General features: G+C 45.2%; 1 protein-coding gene across 1 annotated transcript in view; it reads right to left on the bottom strand.

Annotated features, from left to right (window-relative positions):
* LOC133376735 (unconventional myosin-X-like) overlaps nt 1-20762 on the bottom strand; it is a 117167-nt gene that overhangs the window by 44203 nt on the left and 52202 nt on the right. The window contains exons 22-26 of the mRNA XM_061609438.1: nt 14212-14318; nt 11433-11726; nt 8618-8657; nt 5549-6334; nt 1842-1965 (exon numbers count right to left, since the gene is read on the bottom strand). Coding sequence (XP_061465422.1) covers nt 1842-1965; nt 5549-6334; nt 8618-8657; nt 11433-11726; nt 14212-14318 — 1351 coding nt within the window. The remainder of the gene's footprint in view (nt 1-1841; nt 1966-5548; nt 6335-8617; nt 8658-11432; nt 11727-14211; nt 14319-20762) is intronic.

Here is a 20762-nt window from a genome sequence, read left to right as displayed (position 1 = left end):
TGGGGAAGGGATGAAATTGTGTGTTGGCAGGGCATTCTCCAATAGATATCTGTGGCAATTGTTCAAACACAGGGGTGGGGAACTTTTTTCAACCTGAGGGCCGCATGACCTTCTGGGGACTTCTGTCAATGGTGGGCAGGGCCAGAAGCAAAATGTGGGTGGGCAACAGATGCAACTCTTTTTACTGTAGGCTACATTCCAACCACACAAAAACCAGAGTTTCCTACACACACTTCTCTTCAACCTTCATTCAGGCAAGCAAGCAAGATGTATTATCACAGTTTAAAGCATATAAGGTGCCTAGGGAAAGGCATTTGAGGATGGGAAACAATGTGGCCTGAGGGCCAGAGAGAGAGACCTGGAGGGCTGCATTTGGCACCTAGACCTGAGGTTCTCCACCCCCGCTTAAAAGCATGCACAACTTTATCATAGTAGTGCTGACTGCAAAAGACTGTGTCGGGGGCAGTGGTGGTTGGATTTAGGCAAGAGACACTTGGAATGTCAACCCCCTCCCCCCAAACAAACACACAGAAACTGGCGAGCCAGCCAGGAGTTGTCCCTCTTGACGACCTCTGCTGTCTCGTACGGAGCCGCAGAGAGTTGGATGAGAGCGCTCCAGGTCCAGGTTGTTTGGGAGCCAGCCGAGACACCAGAGCATCGTCAACGGACCTCCAGTAAATCGAGACCAGAATCTTCTGATTGACAGCGCAAGCGGGTCAGACAGAACATCAGAAGATTCTAGGTTTGACTCCTGGCTGGCTCGCCAATTTCTGTTACAAATGAACCAGGCCTGAATGGAGGCCCGGCTAATATAGGCTCTCAATTCCTTGAGATGCCAATAAGGAATGGAGACGAGACCTGACAACAGTAAATGTTTGCCTTTATTAAACCTTTGCAAAGGGAGGGCCTCAATCAAGTGGCTCTCTCGAATAGTTGACAAGCATCATATTTATAGGCTATTAATGCGTCATATTCATAATCTTTAAGGCATCACAAGCTCAAAGTACATTAGTAATCAAAAATACATAATGCAATGCTTTCCTAAAAAATGTTTAATTTTCCACTTCTCTGTTCTCATCTTCAGACTTCCTTTATCCTTGACCTTTGGTCCTACAAGCTAGCAATAGCATCCCTAATTGCTGAAGAAGCAGATAAACAGGAATTCCTGTATTTTGCACAAAGCAAGCATATGTTATATTTCGCATTAATTGATTTTATTTCAGTGACAGTTTAATTTTTAACCCATTGTAACACCCCTGCACAACTTTTAAAGATACAGAAGACCTCTCGGTTGCCAGGCCCAGCCTCCAAGAGGTCTTCTTTAACTTTAAAAGTTTTGCAGGGGGAAGGGAGAATTCCACCTTGTGGTTTTTCCCATTACAGAGTTGCAAGAACATCTGCACTTGGCTCACTTTCTCTTCGCCTAAAGATACAGGATCAGTCTCAGGCCATGAACCTGGAACCCTACTCCCACCATCCTTCCTCATGGTGCTGTTCACTTCACCCTGTTACATGGGAAGGCTGGACCAGCCTCTGCATCTCTGAATACTGTATCATCTGTACATGCCCATAAAGACCCAACCTGATTACTCTGGAAGCCACTGTTAGGTCCATACCTAACACCACTGATAGACATCTGGGACTTTCACTGCAAACCTATTAAACGGTGGCCAAAAGGAAGCAACTTCAACCAAGGTCCCTTCTAAATCTTTCCGCTACAATAAGCCATTTTGACTTTTTTTCTCGGAACGAGGAAAGTAAGTGAACAGGAAAATAGGGAGAAAAGGAAAGGGTTGAGGGAGATGAGAGGGGAAAATTGTAGGACTGACAAAGCTGCTTACCCTTCATGTAGAGATAGCTGTGAAAATAGGCTGGGCCCAACCCATTGAGAACAGTGACTCGGGTGCTGCAGAATTCTTCATCTGTGTCCATATAAGCATCCCCTTCATCCTCGCTATCTAGAAACTAGGGGCAAAAAGAACTGTTACACTTTAAAAACGAAGCAGCACAATCTGGTAAATACAAAGCCTTCAGGTTTAGAGCATCCTCTCCAGGTGCATCCTATCCCACTACAGATGTGAATGCTGAACTGGCCAGATAGTGTGATAAAAGTACAGAAGGGACTTCTGCTCCCAAGGAGAGCAGAGTCTAAAATGGGTGAGTTATTTCAAGGAGAAGGCCAAAGACGACCTTACTCAATTGCCAACATGTGGCCTTGGGCCTCTACTCTCATTTTAGAATCAGCTGCTTTAAGGACCTCTCATTTTCTATTGCAATAGTCCTCTGAAGTTCAGCCCAACACATCACAGCCATTTCAGCCTCTGTCCCTTGCCCCCATCCAATTACTAAGTGCACTAGCAGGAGAGGTATTCCTGTAGAGGTATTCCAGCAGCCATTTTGCACCTCATCTGACATTTTCATCCTTACTCTACCCACAAATGGTTCTGTTTACACAGGCTCTTGCCCCAACCCCACCCCGACATCGTGTGTGCAGGATTTCCCCCACCCCACCCCCAAAAAATCAAAATTGTGGCTGCAGCAGATCACATGAAAAACAACTGGTATGCACATAACCGAACACACAGAGACACACATAGGTAGCACAAAGGAAAAATGACAGGCAACCTTAGTTATTGAACAATTATGGGGAAGTAATTCAGCATTTCACCCTACATCTTTGGGCAGCCTCTTTATATTAAAAAAGGCCTACAATTCATTACTCTCTTAACACCAATATAGCAGCAGTTGCAAATAAAAGAGTCTAAGGCTGCAATCGAATACATGTCTACTCAGAAGTAAGCTCTATTTGGTTCAATGGGACTTACTCCCAGGGAAGTGTGCACTGGATTGCAGCCTAAGTCTTGCTATCTTGCCTGTATGGCCCTCCTTCATAGGTTCCTGCTTTCACTATAGGACAGGGCAGTCTTGTCAATTTTGGTTCTTCTGATCTTCCTACTTAGCCTTTCATCTCTGAATCTTGCCAGCATAATCTCTTGGGCCCAGCTTGCTGCTATTCCAACAACCCTCTGCATGCAGCACAAGAGCATCCTGTAATATTTCCTCAAGGGGTTGTGTTTGTGATACACAAACAACCCCCCAGCCCCACCAACAGTGAATGAATGAATGCGTATCTTTATTGCTCAGAGCCATAGAGCTTTATTGCTCAGAGCCCCACCAATAACATCTCCTCTTTTGCCAAGTTAAGGCAGCCACATACGAACAAAGGCATGGAAGAAAATATTATGTACTTTGGGCTACATCCAAACAAACCATGCTGCTTCCAGAACTCCCTGACATCTGGGTTATGAACCTTTAGAGATCTCTTTAAGGGGGATAAACATGTAATCGTAGGGACTTCTCATGGCACCAGTAGAGAGATAGAAAAACAAACAGTCACAGACAATAGCAAGACCCATGGGTTTGAGAAGGACAACTTGGCAAAGAAATGCATCACTTATCTGACAGATGATATATTTCTTCACCAAGTTTTTACTAAACCCACAAGCGGAAATGCTAGTTTGGATTTGGTTCTTCTGGCAAGTAGCAAGACTATGGAAAACAATGCTATTTGGAATAATCTCAGTGCAAGTGATCATTACCTCGTCTAATTTAACTGAAAGGACAACAGGAACAACAACTGCAATTATTGCATGTCACTTTTTTTAATGGCAAACTTTAACCAAGAAGATTAAATAAGAAGACAATTTAGGTAAATGAGCTTCAGATTAAAGGACATTCCAGACTTCGTTTGCATTACAGTATACAGACTATTCACAGCCAAGTGATCTGTGGGATTGAGGTCAAGGAGAAAGAAGTGTGGCATGCCACCTCTCCTTCTGAGCGCATGCCCACAGGTACCCTGCGATGGGATGAATGTTAACTGAATGTGCTCAGGGGCTTGGCTTTGGGCTCAGGCAACATCACTTTCCTAGCCATCTCTTATCAAATGTTGCTTCTCGCCCTGCCCATAAAGTGCACATGAGCTTTTCTAGGTGGACAGAGACTGTCAGAAAGGAGGAAAGTTTTGTTGAAATGAGGTTGTGACCTCACTCCTTCACTATTTTTTACAATGACAGTCTCTACCATTAAGAGACTCTCTCCCTGCCCAATCCCCAAGTCAGCCACATGGGCACTGATCAAGTTTAGAAATAGGATATAGATCTTTTTTTAACAACTGGTTTGCCAAGCGATATCTCATTGTTATGCAACAGATTGAGGTGGCAAACCTGTGACCCTCCAGATGATGTTGGACTCCTTGAACAGACTTAACAGGGGAAAGCTGCCTTACTGCATGCTTTGGAAGCTATTAAAAATCACCCCTCAAAACAAAAGGTTCACACAATAGGAGGGCATTGTGGGGACAGCAGTTCTTATGTATATGATTAATTGTGTCAAACAAAATCCATAGGTGTCCATGTAAAATTTCATAGACCCAGAATTCCATAGAGTAATTGTAGTAGTAAGGAATGCACTATCACCATACTAGGCACAAAATATTGTAGTTTGAATGCTTGGAAAATACAGCAGTCTCACAACAAAGGTGTGTGAAGATGTGCAGAACAAATGGGAAACTTATGTGCATGCACACACCTCAGTTGTACAAGCAGGCCTTTAGTATCACAAAGGAAAGTGCAGCACTGCAGGAAATCAAGTAACAGGTACTGTCATACGTGTAAAGTAACCAACAGGTTAAAACAGAGGTAGGCAGCATAGTGCCCTCCAGATGTTGTTGGACTGTAACTCCCAGCACCCCTGACCATTGGCCATACTGGCTGAGGCTGATGGGAGTTGTAGTCCAAAGCATCTGGAGGGACCAGGCTGGCTACTCCTGGGTTAAAGGACACACAACACAATGGATTTAAACCATTTTTTTTTCAAAAAAGAATAAGCCTACGCCTCATATATTTCACGGTTACATTTATTTCCTTCCTGCCTTTCTTCCATGATGGAACTCAAGGCAATGCACATGGAGTCCCCTAAAGGTCTCGCATCCAGACACTGCCAAGACCCAGAACTGCTTAGCTTTGTCCAGACTGTTGTGTCATGTACCTTCAAAACCATGCGCTGAGGCCAGAGCAAATTGAAAAAGTTTCAAGATTAGCTTACAAGTAGTAAGAAGTGGAGTTCTTTAGTAACCAATCTAGAGACGTATTTATTCACTCGGTTGCTAACAGGAAGAGTGTGGATTAAATCTTCCAGTGATGCTAAGCTGGGAGATATCTACAACACACCATAAGGATTGGGCAGTTATGCAAGATGGAACTGGACGATCTTATGGACAGAAGGAACAGAAATAGATTAACAAGTGTGATGATGAAACACAATGGCTGTGAATTTGGGCTGAAAGTTTTCTGCTTGTCCTATGGTCTCAGGATGCAGGCAGAGATGTGTTAAGAAAACAAACCACCTTTTATCCCCAAGGTGCACATAACTAGTAACACAAGAGCACAAAAGGAGGTGCCAATCCCATACAGGAAAGATAAATAAAAAAGCACACTTCCTGCTTAAAGCAAGATCTGTTGTCTCATTAAAGGCAAATTATCCTCACCGAGTCCAAGCTCCCACGGTTGGAGTCCACCCCATTGCTGTGAGAATTGTGCAAGGCCCCCTGCCCGTTCAGGGGCTCAGCTGATGTGCTGCTGACCTCTCCGCTGCCATCAAATTCATCATGGTCATAGTCCGACTCCACATCTGGAGGCAAGCTGTAAATCGGATCTTCCACCTCCCCGCTGTCATTCTGCAGGATTCCTGAGACTGTGTGGTAGATGCTTTCCATGTGCTGCTTCTGAGGACTTGCAGGTCTCTCTGTAGAAAGATCCAGAGAGTTGGATCCCCCTTCCTCTCCCTTCCCAGACGGTGGCATATTTGGAGAAGCATCTTCCTCAGAGTAATAGTTATCACTGGTTCTAGTGCTACTATCCTGGTTCAAGAGGTTTGGGCTGGGAATTGGTGGACCCTCGTCATCAGCAGGAAAGCCTTCATCTTCTTCTTCCTCAGCCAGGGGAGCCACAAGGCTGCATTCAATGTTGAGGGTTCCTTCATTGGAAAGGGAGTGCTCTAAGCCTTGCACACTCTCATCCAAGTTCCCAAAATCCAGCAGCTCCAAAAATTCCTGCGCAACCCTGGACGCTTCCTTCTCTAGCCTCTGTATCTCCTCTTCCCGCTGCCGCTTTATCTCGTTCTTGGTGTTTTCACAGGTGATGGAAATGTGGTCTGCCTTCTGCTGCCACTGCAGCTTCTCAATCTCCCTTTCCAGTCGCAAAATCTCCTCCATCTGATGGCGCTCGTCTTCCTGCAAGGGCTGGCCCTCCTCCTGGGTCCTTAGCACCTCCATCTAGAGGAAAGGGTGGCCAAAAAGATCGCAGGTGATAAACTTTCATAAACGAACCTTAATGGGGTTGCAACAGAAGCTGTCATGGTGGCCAAGTGGCACTTTCCTCTGCTTCTTGTGTGTGCAACATTTCTTCAAATTGTTCTAAGGCATGAGAACATAAGAAGAGCCTTTCTGGATCAGACCAAAGGCCCATGTATTTATTTTATTTATATCCCACTTTTTCTCCAACGAGCTCAAGGTGGTGTACCTGGTTCTTCCCTCCACATTTTATCCTTACAACAACCCTATCAGGTAGGTTAGTCTGAGAGGCAGTGACTGGACCAAGGTCACCAAGGCTCAAGGATTCGAACCCTGTTCTTCCATGTCACAGTCCAACACTCTAAACATCTCATCTAGTCCACCATCCTATTCTCACAGTGGCCAGCCAGGTGCCTATGGGAAGCCTACAAGGAGGACCTGAGCACAACATCACTCTCCCCAATTGTGACTCCCAGCAACTGATATTTAAAGGCATACTGCCTCCAGCAGTCAATGGAGATTGATTTCTTAAAAAAATTATTTGCCTCTAGAAAGCTTAAGATGGATTGACAGAGGCTTAGTTTGTGATGTGAAAGTTCATACCACTTTTCCCTCTGGTACATGGCTGTATATATTGTTTTAAAAAAAACAACCCTGCAAAACCTGTTGGACCAGAGGTAATTGTGGGACAAAAGAAGATTGTATTTGCACTGTATTCCATTGGAAGCAAAGGCTCTTACAGACCACTTCCAAACACTCTTAAAAACCTATTTCTCTCTCCAAACCAAATGGCCGTAGGATGGATTCAAAGGTGCCCTTCCATTTGCAGGAGTTCTTCTATGGATGGCCTTTGATCTAGGAGAGGGTCCCACTAACAGGCCTGGCACCAGTGGATGGCAGCTTGGTCCCTGGCTTAGGGCCCCTGCGGCCAAGAGGGGCCCCTCCTTAGGGTGGGAGGAAGGAGTCTACTCCACAATCTGTGGCTGCATCAAGTCATGTGATCTGAGGCTGCCACAGGTCACGGAGTACAAGCTCTGTGGCACTCCCCTCGACACAGGTGCCATGGGCTTCCTGCCTCACCTACCTGTCACATTAGCACATCAGTGCACACACATGCCTACTATCACCCAGGATGGTGGGAGGGCATCCCTAAGGGGTTGACGCCCCCTCTGCTACCTTGAGTGATGGCAGGCGTGTGCACACAGCACGTGGGGGGTGCGCACTACTGCCAGAGGTAGGTGGGGCGGGCAGGCCTATATAAGCCCCACACTGCTTGTATTGGAAGGGGGTGTTGGGGTGAATGGCGCTGCAGACCTGAACAGGCTGGTGCCCAGGGGCCCAGTCACACCTAGCTCCAGCCTTGCCCACTAACAGATGGGGGGGGTTGGTTAGGGTAGGGAACGGAAGTGGGTTTCGCTGATTCCCTCTCCCACCCGTAGTCCCCTGCACCATCTTGAAAAAGGCACTCCTTAAGCCTCTACATGGTTTAAGGGGAACATTCGCATTGTTGCCACTGGAACCTTTCCTCCAGAGTCATAGTAGCTTTGGAGGAGGCAGAAGGATTTTTCTATGGAACTGCATTCCTCCATAAGAGGAAAGAGTAAAACATGTCACACACCTAATGCTGATCAAGCTCCTACAGCAGCTGCTATTTACATTTTCAAAAATATTAACACAAATTGAAACTACGGGAGGTATCTAACGTTTGGCAGATCTATTTCTATGTTGTATTACTGCGATGCTGCCCTAAGTCTAGATGACACCCTACCACCACTTGTAGGGCCAAGCAACATGGAACACTAAACACCAGGGATTGTATCAAAGGCTGCTGTTTCCCTTGCACAACAGACGTTCACTTGCGCAACAGGACTTCCCCTTCTTCTCCTTGTACACCCCCAAAATTTGCTCCAGGCGGTTCCCCCCAACTCTCTGCAGAAGATTTTGAGAATGTACAGGAGGCTGCAGGGAAGATGAGAGGAGGTGAAAGTTCTGTTGCACAAGTGGGAATGTGCAATCAGAACAGCAGTGTTGGATACAATCCTGTGTTTATGTATTACAGGTAGCTTAGCCCTCCGAGTGGTGATAGAGTGTCACCCAGAGTGAGGGCAGCATCGTAGTAATATAACACAGAACTGCACTGGCAAACAGTGCCTTTAGCCTGTCAAGAGAAAAAGTTCACGCAACACAGGTTACCAGCATGACATAGTATCCTGCTCAATGACCGCCCAAACAAGAGGCAGAAGGAGGAGACATAACAGAACACACCTGAGCCATCTGCAGTGCTGCTGCCAGCTGCTCTTTTTCTCTGTTCAAAACAAAGCACAAGCTCATCAATAAAATTTACAGCCCAGCTTGCCATGAAATTTTGCTGAAATAAATGAAGTTTTAAATAACATTGCCACCTCAGTCATTTATACCTAGATCAAAAATTACTTGAGCTATAACAAAGCCTTTAAACCAAGGAAGAAATTATATTATACGTAATGAAAGGCTGGGTTCTTCAGCAGGCTGTTTTCTTTAAAAAGGCTTCAGAACAAGTGCTACCTGCTATTGAACACACGTGGAACCATTCACAATGCAGAATGCATGCAAAGGGAAATGAAGGCTGCTTCACAGTGGATGAAAATTAATTGTCATATGAATATACTCTTTAGTCAAACTTGGGGAGGCCTCAACAATTTATTCTAGTTTAAGACAGCTGAAGGCACCCTCTCTCTACAGAACAACAGGATTCTCTCAGGCTTGGTTTGACTTGACATCTTCAGCTGTATCAAGACCTCCCCAAATCTTCCCCCTTGTAATTTGGAACAAGCAAGGAAACTGGACAGAGGCAAAGGGAAGCAAATCATAGTGAGAGGTTTTGACTCATTGCAGACCCAAGAAAGGCACTCAGAGGGTGGACTTACAAAAAACAAACCATGGGCTCTGAAACACCTTTTTTTCAGTGCTTTGTGGTGGTTTCCCGTTAGAAGCGGCATTATTTTAAAAAATACACATCCCCCTGAAGTCACATATCAGTTTCCAAAGGTAAAAGGAATAACTTTAATTGGCTGGCAGACATTATTTGATTATTTTTATCAACTCTGTTGACTGTGGAAGCATATATGGAACACTGTTGTGTTGGGCTGGTGACCAGCAGGCATTACTGTCTCTAGTTGTTTTCCATGAAGCCTGCAAGTTTGAAGACGTAACTGTGGTTAAGGGGGAGTTATGTCTATGCCCTGTCTGGGAACGGACTGCCAGGGCCGTTGCTATGGTAGCCATCTGATAGCAACTGGGAAAGTTCTAACAGAGTCTGTGTGTTGTCTTCTTCTGAATTATGCCTCTGAGCTGAGAGGCTGTCTTGTGTGTTTATCTATGGAGAGAGATGTACCAGAAGGGGGGTGACTGAAGAATCTCTACATGTATTTACTCTTAAGCCTCTGGCCTTAATGTCTTTCAATAAAGACTCTTAACATGCTTTGAAGAAGTTTCTTGCTCAACTTAACTCCAACGTAATGTATGCTGTTTCACACAACAACGCACACACACCAACATGTTGGACGCATACATAATTAAAACACACACAAGTATAATTTTAAAAACTCATTGCAAATGGGTGTGTATCAGTGACAGAGAAGAGGGACGTTAGTATTATTTCTTATTATATATTAAATTTATATATCCACCAATCAATAAATATTCTCTGGATAGCTTACAAACAATATTAAAAATTGATATTGATGCCAGATTTTATTCCTCTTGGTCCCTTGGATTATGTTGCTGATGTTTAATGAGGTGTTTTTCTATAATGTTTATTAGTATGCTATTGCTGGTGTGTTATTTTACTATTGTAAACCACTTTGAGATTGTGTCTTCAAATGAATAGTCTAGAAATTACGTTAAATAAATTAAATAAACCAGCAGAGTCTCAGCAAAAGCATTGTCCGGTTTCTGTTTTTACATGCAAAAGGGTCACATCAGCCCCAGCACTCTGTGCCCATTCAATCATCACACATCCCACTGCAGAGAAAGTAGAATCATAGTACTAGAAGGAAGCAGTTACCACTGGATAGCAAACTCTGGCTCAGCTTTGCAGAACCAACAACCTGCAATGATACCTTGTGATGACCTCAGAGTCTAGCACTTAAATTATCCATTCGGCCCACAAATTAAAGTCATGCCTAGGAAGGTGTCCTTTGAAAGATTGGGTGCACTGTGCCACTCTGTACAGTCCAGATATTCAGGGAGCTTCAGACCACACATCTACCTGCCTCACAGGGGCAAGCACTAGACCAGAGAAAGTTGTGCAACCACCATAGCCAGCCTCTTGAGCCAAGTGCAGGACTGCCCCGAAGAAAAAGGTCCCAGCTTAGTGGTAGCATCCGGATGGGTCCTATAATTACTGCCATGTGTTCCACAATTCTACATAAGCATGGAATTTAGTATCAGCTTGAAGCTTTAAGGGAGTAAAGATGGGCTCCAAAAAGTGTACAGGAAGTGACTGATGAAAACTGCAAAGGCAGAGAGGGCACAGAGTAATATTTCTAATGGTCAGGAGGCAGGGCTTCAATGGCCCGCACAGCTCCTGACTCCTCCCTGACTAGAAAAAGAATTATACAATATATGCAAATTTACTTCACATAATTTATAAAAAGGTAACAGAATTCTAGCTTCTCTTTCTACACCATTTGGCTCACCTTGATATAGAATTTTGGTACCGTATTTTTAAAAAAAGTGACGAGTATGTATTCAAAACTCTGCCGATCATGAGCGGCCTGTTAAAAGGCCTAGTCCTACCTGGGCGGTTTCAGACTACAGGGGGCGGATCAAATAACAGGAGGGGTAAAAAAGAAAACAGCACACATCCTCCAGATAGAAAACAAGCACACCAGAAAGGTAGCTAGGTTAACATCTTTATCCCTGACGTATGATTTTTTATGTGCAGGAAATTCTTTGTATGAAGGAACATTCAATCATGTATGTCCCCCTCACTCCTGTAGTCTGAAGTGGGACAATCTGGACACAGGTTTACCACTTCTTTGGTTGTTTCACTTTGTGAAAACCAGGCCACAGAAACATAACTAAGGCTGCCTTATACCTTTTCTCCTCCTCCTGCTTCCTCCTATGCTCCCTCTCTTCTTGCCATTGTCTTTCCTCTTCCTCCTTTCTAATCCGCTCTTCCTCTCGCCGCCTCTGCTCCTCAGCTTCCTGTTTCTGCCTCCGTTCTTCCTCTAGCAGGTGCCGAAAGAGGCTGCGACCCAGCTGTCCCCGCCAGTGCTTCTGAAGGACAATGGCAGCGGCCTTCAGGCGCAGGTGGGACTTCTTCCAGAAGTGAGCACGGTAGTTCTTCTGGATGATCACAACACTGGCTAGCACCCTTCGATACCTCTTCCTGAATCCACAAAAGCAAGATGGAGGTTACAGTCAGTCCACAGCCATTGCTCACTAGGGTCTCAACACGTGCCCCAGTGGTATCAAGATGCCAGATTCAATGAATCAGCACAATCACAGCCACTCTCTCCAGAAAACATTTCCTCAGGAAGGCGTTCCTTCCACCATGCCCTTTTCCCCTCCATCTGTCACCCACCTGGTTTCTGGGTCTCGAGAATGCTCTAGGCACTTCCCTCTTGGGACCACTCATTTCCTGTTTCCTTACCAGATCTGCCTTTGCTAAGGCAGAAAATCAAGCAGAACTCCAGGGTGGTGTAAGGCTTTCCCCTCTCATGACAAAATGGCATATTCCTCTGTCCCTCTAATTCATGTCACAACCTTCTCCTAATGTGTTTGTTTCATTTCCAGATGTTCCCATATAGCCATGCACTATCATCCTGCTTGCTCTCCTATAATACAGGAAGGGGTGCTTTTTATCCCCTCCAAAAAAGGCAGATCCCAGAGTGCAGGAAGCTGTTTCCCCTGCAAGCACAGATAGTGGGGGCTATCTGTCATTTAGTACTGTAATGGAATTCAGCATTCTGCACATGCTCAGAAGCTCCTTCCTCTGTAGTTAACTTGCAGATACAGGAAAAACCCAAGTTCTAGGCCCTGGCCTGAATTGAAGATCTGGAGTTGTTTTATTAGTGCAGTTACGGCCTGCCCACATTAATTCAAGCTGGATGGTGTGTTATTTTTCTCCTTTATGGGGACTAAATGAAGAACTAGTAGATTTTAATCTAAATCCCCGACTATTTCTATAAAAGTAGCAGCATTATCTGGGAAAGATACTTATGAGAACCACAAGTTTGCTATTACATCACTACTGTTACTCCTTAATACTTCATGTGGCAAAACTCAGTTGATTTTTGCACGAAGAACAGCAGTCAAGGGAATGTGTGTTTTCTGAAATCCTGCAATTGCAATGTGCAAGAATCAGAATGGATATTGGCACAGAATCGAGTGTCCTGAGAATCAAAGATTGCATTAAAACATTTCAAAATGTTTTAAATCCCCAAATAGGTTTCCAGTACAACCTTGCCTAATGGTACACCTAGCAGGGCTAGGCTTTCTTCAGTGCCCTGCATGACACTTGCATTCAACTAGAAGAATAAATCATGCAAAATAAAACAAACTATATGTAAATGTTCTTAATTTGCATAATTCATGCTAGAGGGTTATTTTGGTGCAGAATTCTGGTGATAGCAGTACTGGCAATGGCAGCAATATCCCAGTTCAGATGCAATGGGCCGGGCCGGGCCTAGCTCATAATTATACCCTCAAAATGCAGTTGGTTTGCACAGTATGGGAAATCTGTGTTTGCAACATGAGTCTAGCCAACCGTGGCTGTAGACAGCAGATTCGGCTTTGACTTCTTTGCTAGAACAGTGCCTTGGATAGTACAGAGTCTGGTTCACCAATCAACATTCTAGTTTGCTTGACCCAAATTTAAACTATACTTAGTGCTTTGTGAACTGTGCATTTTTAAAAAAAATGATACAAAAAAAGCTGGATACTACATGGTTATATTTGCAAAATTTATTATGCAAATTTACATATTTTTTCATAATTTGTTCTGATCTTGACTGTTATGGGGTAAGAGGAAACAGCCTATGCAGGCAAGGTGCTATCAGCTCGGATCCACTCCTGTCCCTCCGCTTTTCCCCAGCAAATGGCTTTTGAGATTTCACCAGAGGCATTTTCAGGCCTCTCTTTACAACCTTAATGATGGCTAGAAACTTTAAAAATAAAAAAAAATAAAGCTGAATTCTCAGGCTGCTGAATACCTCATCTAGTCCCAATTCCTGTGCTGTTAATGGCCCAATCCTGGAATATAGACAAGCCCCGTTGTTCCCCAAAGCAACACCAGCGTCTTTAGGAAGTGCAGGTGACTGTCCTAATGGGCACATGCAGCAATTTGCCAGAACAAGCTGAGACAAAGGCCTGCTGCACTGAACATACAGAGATAACAGCAAGTTAAAAAGGCAGGGGCATATAGGAGAGCCAAGACAGTAGGGCTGAAGAGCCAGCCAGCTTACAGCTACCCCCCTCCCTTCTGTGCACCCAGGAAAGCCCATCAGGGAAGCAGAAATTGGAGAGAGACTTATAGAACAGGAAGCCTGGACTGGATCTTTGTGAATAAAGACACAGGTTGGGGTGAGGATCCTCAGTACAGAGGATAAGAAAGAGAGGTGGGAATCTGCACAGGGCAGCTTCATGCAAGCATGAGAAATGCAACAGGAAAGAGGCAGTGGAGAGAGAGCCAGGCAAGCTGTTAACTTTGCAGTGAAGGGCCTGCGTTAGAAACGCATGGAGATCTTCGAGCGGGAACAGGGAAGGAAAAAAGCAGTGGAAGCCCATCGAGAGGCAGCAAGCTGGGGGGAAAAGACAGACTTGGCAGGCAAGGAGCATTCTAGGAGAGCAAAAGAGGCGATTCAGGCACTGACCTTGCCATGTAGCCCAGGACGTGGGCTCGGATGATGGTCGCCGCCTTCCTCAGCTCCTCTTCCCGGGCCTTCTCCAGTTTTTGCTCCAGTGCCTCCTTCAGGAAAACCTGGTACCCCGGGGAGGAGTTTCACCAAACACAAAGAGAGGAAACAGCAAGTCCCAGGCAGCACCAGCAGGTCCCATGCCTGCCTCCCTGCCTGCCTGCCTGCCTGCTGTAACAAGACACAGAGGGCTCCTTTTATGCTCCTGCGCCAGAGCCGTCCCCACTGTGCCAGCCCTTCCCCTTTGGGTGCTGCTGCTGCTGATGGACAAGGGAAAAGTTCTGCAGGGAGACAAGCCAAACTCAGCCCAGCCCCCGCACTCTCTTCCACACTGTGCTGAAGGATTAAGGGGGAGAGGGAGAGAGGGAAAAGGGGGGAGGAGGAGGCTGCACGGCTTTTAACTCTTTTTTAACCCTTTCTTTGACTCAGCTACATCTTCTAAGGCTATCAGGGCATGCTGTTCATACTAAAGAGGCACCAGGGTGGTGGTGATGGTGGTGGTGGATGTCACTTTCCCAAGCACCGTGTGCAAAAGGCTTAAAGAAACCCAACAGTGAGAAAAACGCATGAGAAAAAGTGGTCCAACTATGCCGAGATACCCATTCCAAGAAAAGGAGCGGGGGGAGAGGGAGAATCTTTCCAAAGATCAATTCCTGCATTGCAGCTAATCCACACATATTTTCCTCTGGCTGCTTCTTTGCATCACTGCCTCAGTGACAGGGTTAGGGTCTGTCAGCTGGAAGATGTCTTCTCACTTCTGCTGCCTTCCCTGCAATAAAACCTTTCCATCCTCACACACACACAGAACAGGTGGTCATTTTTCAGCTTTTAGTTGCACCTGGATGCTATCCTGAAATCAGGGTGCTTCAAGCCTTCAGCCTAGACTATAGTTGTGGCCCTGGAAGTCAGAGAGGGACATTGTGCTTATCCTATTAGATCTTTCAGTGGCCCCATGGTGAGGTCTTGGAATTCTCACTGTGGGGTCCGGAATATATTCATAGGCCTGCTCTCTTAATCATTCCTGGCTGGGAAGGATGGAATAATCAGGCCTGGCCCATGTGCATGGCTGTTTGGAGCACCAATGCTTTTTGGTCCACAATGAAGCAGCACACAACCCAAGAGACGACTCCAAGGATATACCTCTCAATGCTACAGAGGACACTGGGATACAATTCAACACAGGTGTTTGCTCTTCCAAACGGACCCAAATGCCTTTAGTGTTTTAAACACAGCATTCTTCTAGGGACCATAGACGGGTTGAAGATCATATTAACATCCCCAGGAAATGTCAACTGTATTCATGTTTGCCTATAACTCTATTTCTCCTTTTCATCTTCTTCAGGTGAGGCTGTCAATGTGCTGAACCAGGGCCTGGCTGCGACAATGGACTGGATGAGGGCTAATAAATTGAGGCTCAATCCAGACAAGACAGAGATGCTGCTAGTGGGTGGTTCTTCTGACCAGATGGTGGATGTTCAACCTGTCCTGGATGGGGTTGCACTCCCCCTGAAGGAGCAGGTTCGTAGCAAGGGGGTTCTCCTAGAACCATCTCTGTCACTTGAGGCTCAGGTAGCCTCGGTGGCATGGAGTGCCTTCTACCAACTTCGGTTGGTGGCCCAACTACGTCCCTATCTGGACAGGGATAACCTGGCTTCAGTTGTCCATGCTCTGGTAACCTCCAAATTAGATTACTGCAACGCACTCTACGTGGGGCTGCCTTTGAAGACGGTTCGGAAACTGCAGCTTGTGCAAAATGCAGCGACCAGATTGGTAACAGGGACCAGACGGTCCAAACATATAAAACCGATTCTGGCCCGCTTGCATTGGCTGCCTGTATGTTTCCGAGCTCGATTCAAGGTGCTGGTTTTGACCTATAAAGCCTTACACGGCTTGGGACCACAATACCTGATGGAATGCCTCTCCCAATACAAACGCACCCGTGCACTACGTTCAAGATCAAAGGCCCTCCTCCAGGTACCTACTCCAAGGGAAGCTCGTAGGGTGGCAACAAGGGAGAGGGCCTTCTCAGTGGTGGCCCCCAAAGTATGGAATGATCTATTTGGCGAGGTGCGCCTGGCGCCAACACTGTTATCTTTTCGACACCAGGTCAAGACTTTCCTCTTCTCCCAGGCATTTTAGCATGTGTTTTTAAATTGTTTTTATATTGTTTTGAATTTTAAAATTGTGTTTTAAATTGTTTTTAAAATGTGTTTAAATTGTGTATTTGTATTAATGTTTTTGATTGCTGTAAACCGCCCAGAGAGCTTCGGCTATGGGGCGGTATACAAGTGCAATAAATAAATAAATAAATAAATAAATCACAATCAATGGCTTTGACTGTCATTACATTAACATTCACTTTATCCAGAAACAATGACAGAAGTGCAATGACATTTCAGCAACACAGCTGGAGGGCTGTCATATGTGCTTGTATGATGCTTCCCCATCCCTCTGCAACCTTGGAGGGACTAGATGCATTACTTCTGCGTACCCAGCCCCCTGTGAGACACCTGTTGCTTCCAAGATCAGTTCATGCTGATCCTCTGACTATGCCGTAGAAGGGAAGGATATCAAGGCCAGCCTTCAGGGCAGTGTTGGCACCCCTCTCCCTGAGATGCACCACAACCTACCTACTCTTGTAAAGTCTTCTTTCTGCACTAAAGTGCTTAACCAGAAGTACGGGAAGCTCCTGTTCATATGAATATTTGCAGAGAAAGCTATATGGAGAACTGGGGGATAATCAGCATGTGGGTGCCTTCTGGTTTATGGGAGTCAAGTATGCTGAATTAGAGCATCATAGCCTGTGGAGTTGGGTGAGGGTGGGGGGAAACCATATGGATGCAACCTGTGCCTATGTGCATGCTTTTAAAACCCAAACAGGTGTTGAACACATGATCTTGCTCAGGCACTGGCAGAGGAGCGTTCACATAAATAAAAAAGAAAGGAAGAGATCGCAGATGCCCTTCAGAACTCCCAAGCCTCAGGCAGGAAGCTGGAGGTGCATGGAGACAGGTGTGAAGGGCAAAGCTGGCAAGGAAGCAGTAACACAGAGTCTCTTTGCCATGTTGTCCGCTGCCCAAACTTGTGCTATTACTACCTAGACAAAGTCCAAACTGCCACAGTTGACAACTAGCAGCTGCTCTGTTCTGTCCCTAATGAGAAACACAAAGACCATCCTGCCTTCCCCTTTCTTTCCTGTGCTCCACAATTCCTTCTACTAACCCTTTTCCTTCCTCCACCAAACAATTGCTCAGTATAGAAATCCCCCCTCCCTTGAAATACACTGCACAGGAAGCATTTCCCACTCCTTTCACCACCCTGTCCAGGCCCGGCACCCACCTCACGTTGGTGTGCATGCACATGGACTCCTCAGGGCTCTCCTGTCCCAGGTCACTCACAAAGCCCTCAACAATACTCTGGAGGAAGAGAACAGGCCCTGGAGGCAGGGGCATGCTAACCCTCAGCCTCACCTCAAGAGACAAAGAGAGGCCCTACTGTTCCAGGCCGAGGAAATTATAGCATGGCCTCCTGACAAGCACAAAGGGGCTGGGTTCACAAGGGAAACTCGTATGATTCTTTTCAGACCTATTTATTTTTAAGCAAGCAGAGGAAGAGGAGGGCCATGGCTCAGTGGCAGGGCACAGACTTTGCGTGCAGGAGTCCCCGGTTCAGTCCCTGGTATCTCCAGACAGGGCTGGGGAACAGCCCTGCCCGAATTCCTGGAGAGTCACTGCTAGTCACTGTAGATAGAACCCTTGGTCCATCCACCTCAGTACTAACTCAATATAAACACAGCTTCCTGTGTTTCTATACTTGCTTACAATATCTACAGCTATTGCACTGTTACAAAGATTTAAGTGATCAGGAAGGACTGTGCTGCCACGAGTTAGAGTTGCCAACCCTTTTGCTTACTCTGCTCTTGTGCATTTAACAGGAGGATGACATACAGAAATGCAGCAGGGGAAGCTTTTCCTACCACTAATCTCTGAGCCATAAATAGCTACTTTACCTGCTTAATTTGTGGGTGAGGCCGTTGTTAAAGACACAGAAGCAGGGCCACTAAAATAAGGCAGTTTTACCTGCGGTGCAAGAACATCACAGTATGACATTCTACATGTATAAAATTAATTAAGCAGTATTCTTGATCCTAGTGCCCTACAAAGGTATCTATTCTTCCTTCTATGTCAGTTTTTTTTCTTCAAATGGTGAGGTCCTAAAAATGCAATGTGTGAATGATACAAATGTGTTTGGACACATGTGTATAGTTAGAGGGCCAGGATAGTCTGCAACAACCTGTTGGTTTTACACTTGGTGACAAATATTGGTTTACTGCCATGTAATGTGCAAAATGATTTTAAGAATGTTTCCATAAGACTCCCAGTCTTGCATTTACCCACAATGAACAGTTCCTCTACACTGAACCCCTAACCTAGCCTCTGGTCAAATTTATGTACAACCAAACCCCGACAGATAATTCCATGCTGATGTTGCTCCTGCCCTTCTGCAGAGTGTGACTGCTGCTCAAACCCTGCAATTGTCTTCTGCATCTGCAGTGCAGGCAGAGGATCGCTACCTAAGAGCTGTTATTTATTTAACAAAATGTATATACCACTTAATTATATATAAAACCCCTAACCTGTTAGGAGCCATTTGGGTTAGATGTGCATCGGATTTTGTTTTAAAAAAACCAAACCCATGCACTCCTTTCATTGTGCAGAGTTGTGCAGCCATTGGCCAATCAAATTCATATACATTTTAATCCTTACAGATAAATAGGGCCTCATCCTCTGACACAATTCTAATCCAGGATGGATCTACAAATTTGAGGAGATCCTAGAGCTTCCCCAGTAATGCTGGTTAACAAAGTTGTATTAAGCTTTAGTCAATTCCCAGAGTTTCTAGAGGGCTTTGGAACATTTGACAGAGAACCACTGTTACTGAATGTACTGATCTCTAAAAATCCCATACATCACCCGTTTGCTACCCAAATGGCCACAAGTCACCTCCTTAATAACCAAGGCCAAAAAAATCACCATCTTACTTAGGTGCCAGAAAATGAACTTTGTGGCTTAAATTTAACCTACCTGCTACTTCCAATGATTTTTCTCCTTCCTTGCCATTTCTATCTTGTGGCTCAAATTTTTTTTTAAAAGTGCGGCCTGTGCTCCAACAGTTCTCTTCTGTTTTAGCTTCATCCATTAGCTGTCTTGCCATTTATCAGCAAGATGTCTATTCCCCGCCCCTCCATGAAGTCCATAAAGTTGGCTGCACTTCCTTCTGTCCTGCCTCTGCAATTACATCTCTCTCGATGGGTTGCAGAGCCTCTTCAACCCACCCTGTTGCCCCTCCCCACTGCTCATCCTGCAACAGGAAGCCTTTGAAGCAGGGCTCTAGCACCACCAAAAATGACCCTGTTTCCCTGAACATCAACCAGAGGACAATGAGAGAGAGCCAGTCCTTTCTGAAAAGGACCAGCAACCTGGAGAGTGAGCAAGAGAGGGAAAGTCCTATTGTTCTCAGTGGGATCAAAGGTCAGCTGTCTGTGCACCAGTCACTTAGAGCCTGTTTTATTTAATGGCTCCAAGGTTGATTTATTAACTTCAAGTGCTTGGTATGCAGAAAGACAGCGGTTTCCTTTCTCCTCTCTTGCTACTGGCAAGCCTTCTTTGGCCTCTCTTGCTCTAGGACTGATGTTTGAGCTTTCCTCACTCTCTGGCTTGTTTAAGGCAGCACAAACTGCAGAACATTAATATAACTCTGAGACTGTCCGAGTCCCTGGGAAAAGGCAACCCAATGCCACAGGGTCGAGAACAAAGAAGCCACAGAAAATATTCACAGCAGCCTTAATGCCCTTTCAGCATATCTGGCTAAGCCCAATTGCTTCACACTTTCTTCACCGTGATCTTGGGGGTCCTAAATGCAGTGGCAAATGTAACATGTTGCCCTCGCCAAATCAGTAAGAATCTATGGCTCCCTGGATCCCACCGACATGTCCTTTAAGAAGGGGGCATTGCCTGCTTTGTAGCCTGTATTATCCTGCCCAACCTATTTCCTGAATTGCTGTCCCAACTGAGAACATCTCATTTATTCCTAAGGAAGACACTGAGCAAATGTGGTGCTGGTAGCAACACCCTAATGGCAGGCACCCAACTATATTGCTTTAAAAGTCTGCTGAAACCTTTTTCTCTATCAGCAAGACTACTTAGACATGCAAATTAACCACCTATATCCATCTGAAAGCTTAGTTGATTTTATCTTTGTTCTTAATTTTATGGTTTTATATACATCTGTCTTTATAGATATTTTTTAATGATGATGGTTGCATTTTTTAGTGGACTATGGACTTCAGCCATGTTTTATCTTCAATCTTATTTGTATACAGTCTGGATCTTTTTCTTTATCAAGCAGTCTATACATTTTCTAAATAAAATAAATGTAATGGCCCCCTCCCCCAGTTTTACATTGATACCACTCTTGTTCTCCTGTATTATTGAGACAGAAAAGCATAC

The sequence above is a fragment of the Rhineura floridana genome, chromosome 2 (assembly GCF_030035675.1).
Source record: "Rhineura floridana isolate rRhiFlo1 chromosome 2, rRhiFlo1.hap2, whole genome shotgun sequence".
In the NCBI taxonomy this organism is placed as follows: Eukaryota; Metazoa; Chordata; class Lepidosauria; order Squamata; family Rhineuridae; genus Rhineura; species Rhineura floridana.
This window is presented reverse-complemented; position numbering and strand designations above follow the sequence as displayed.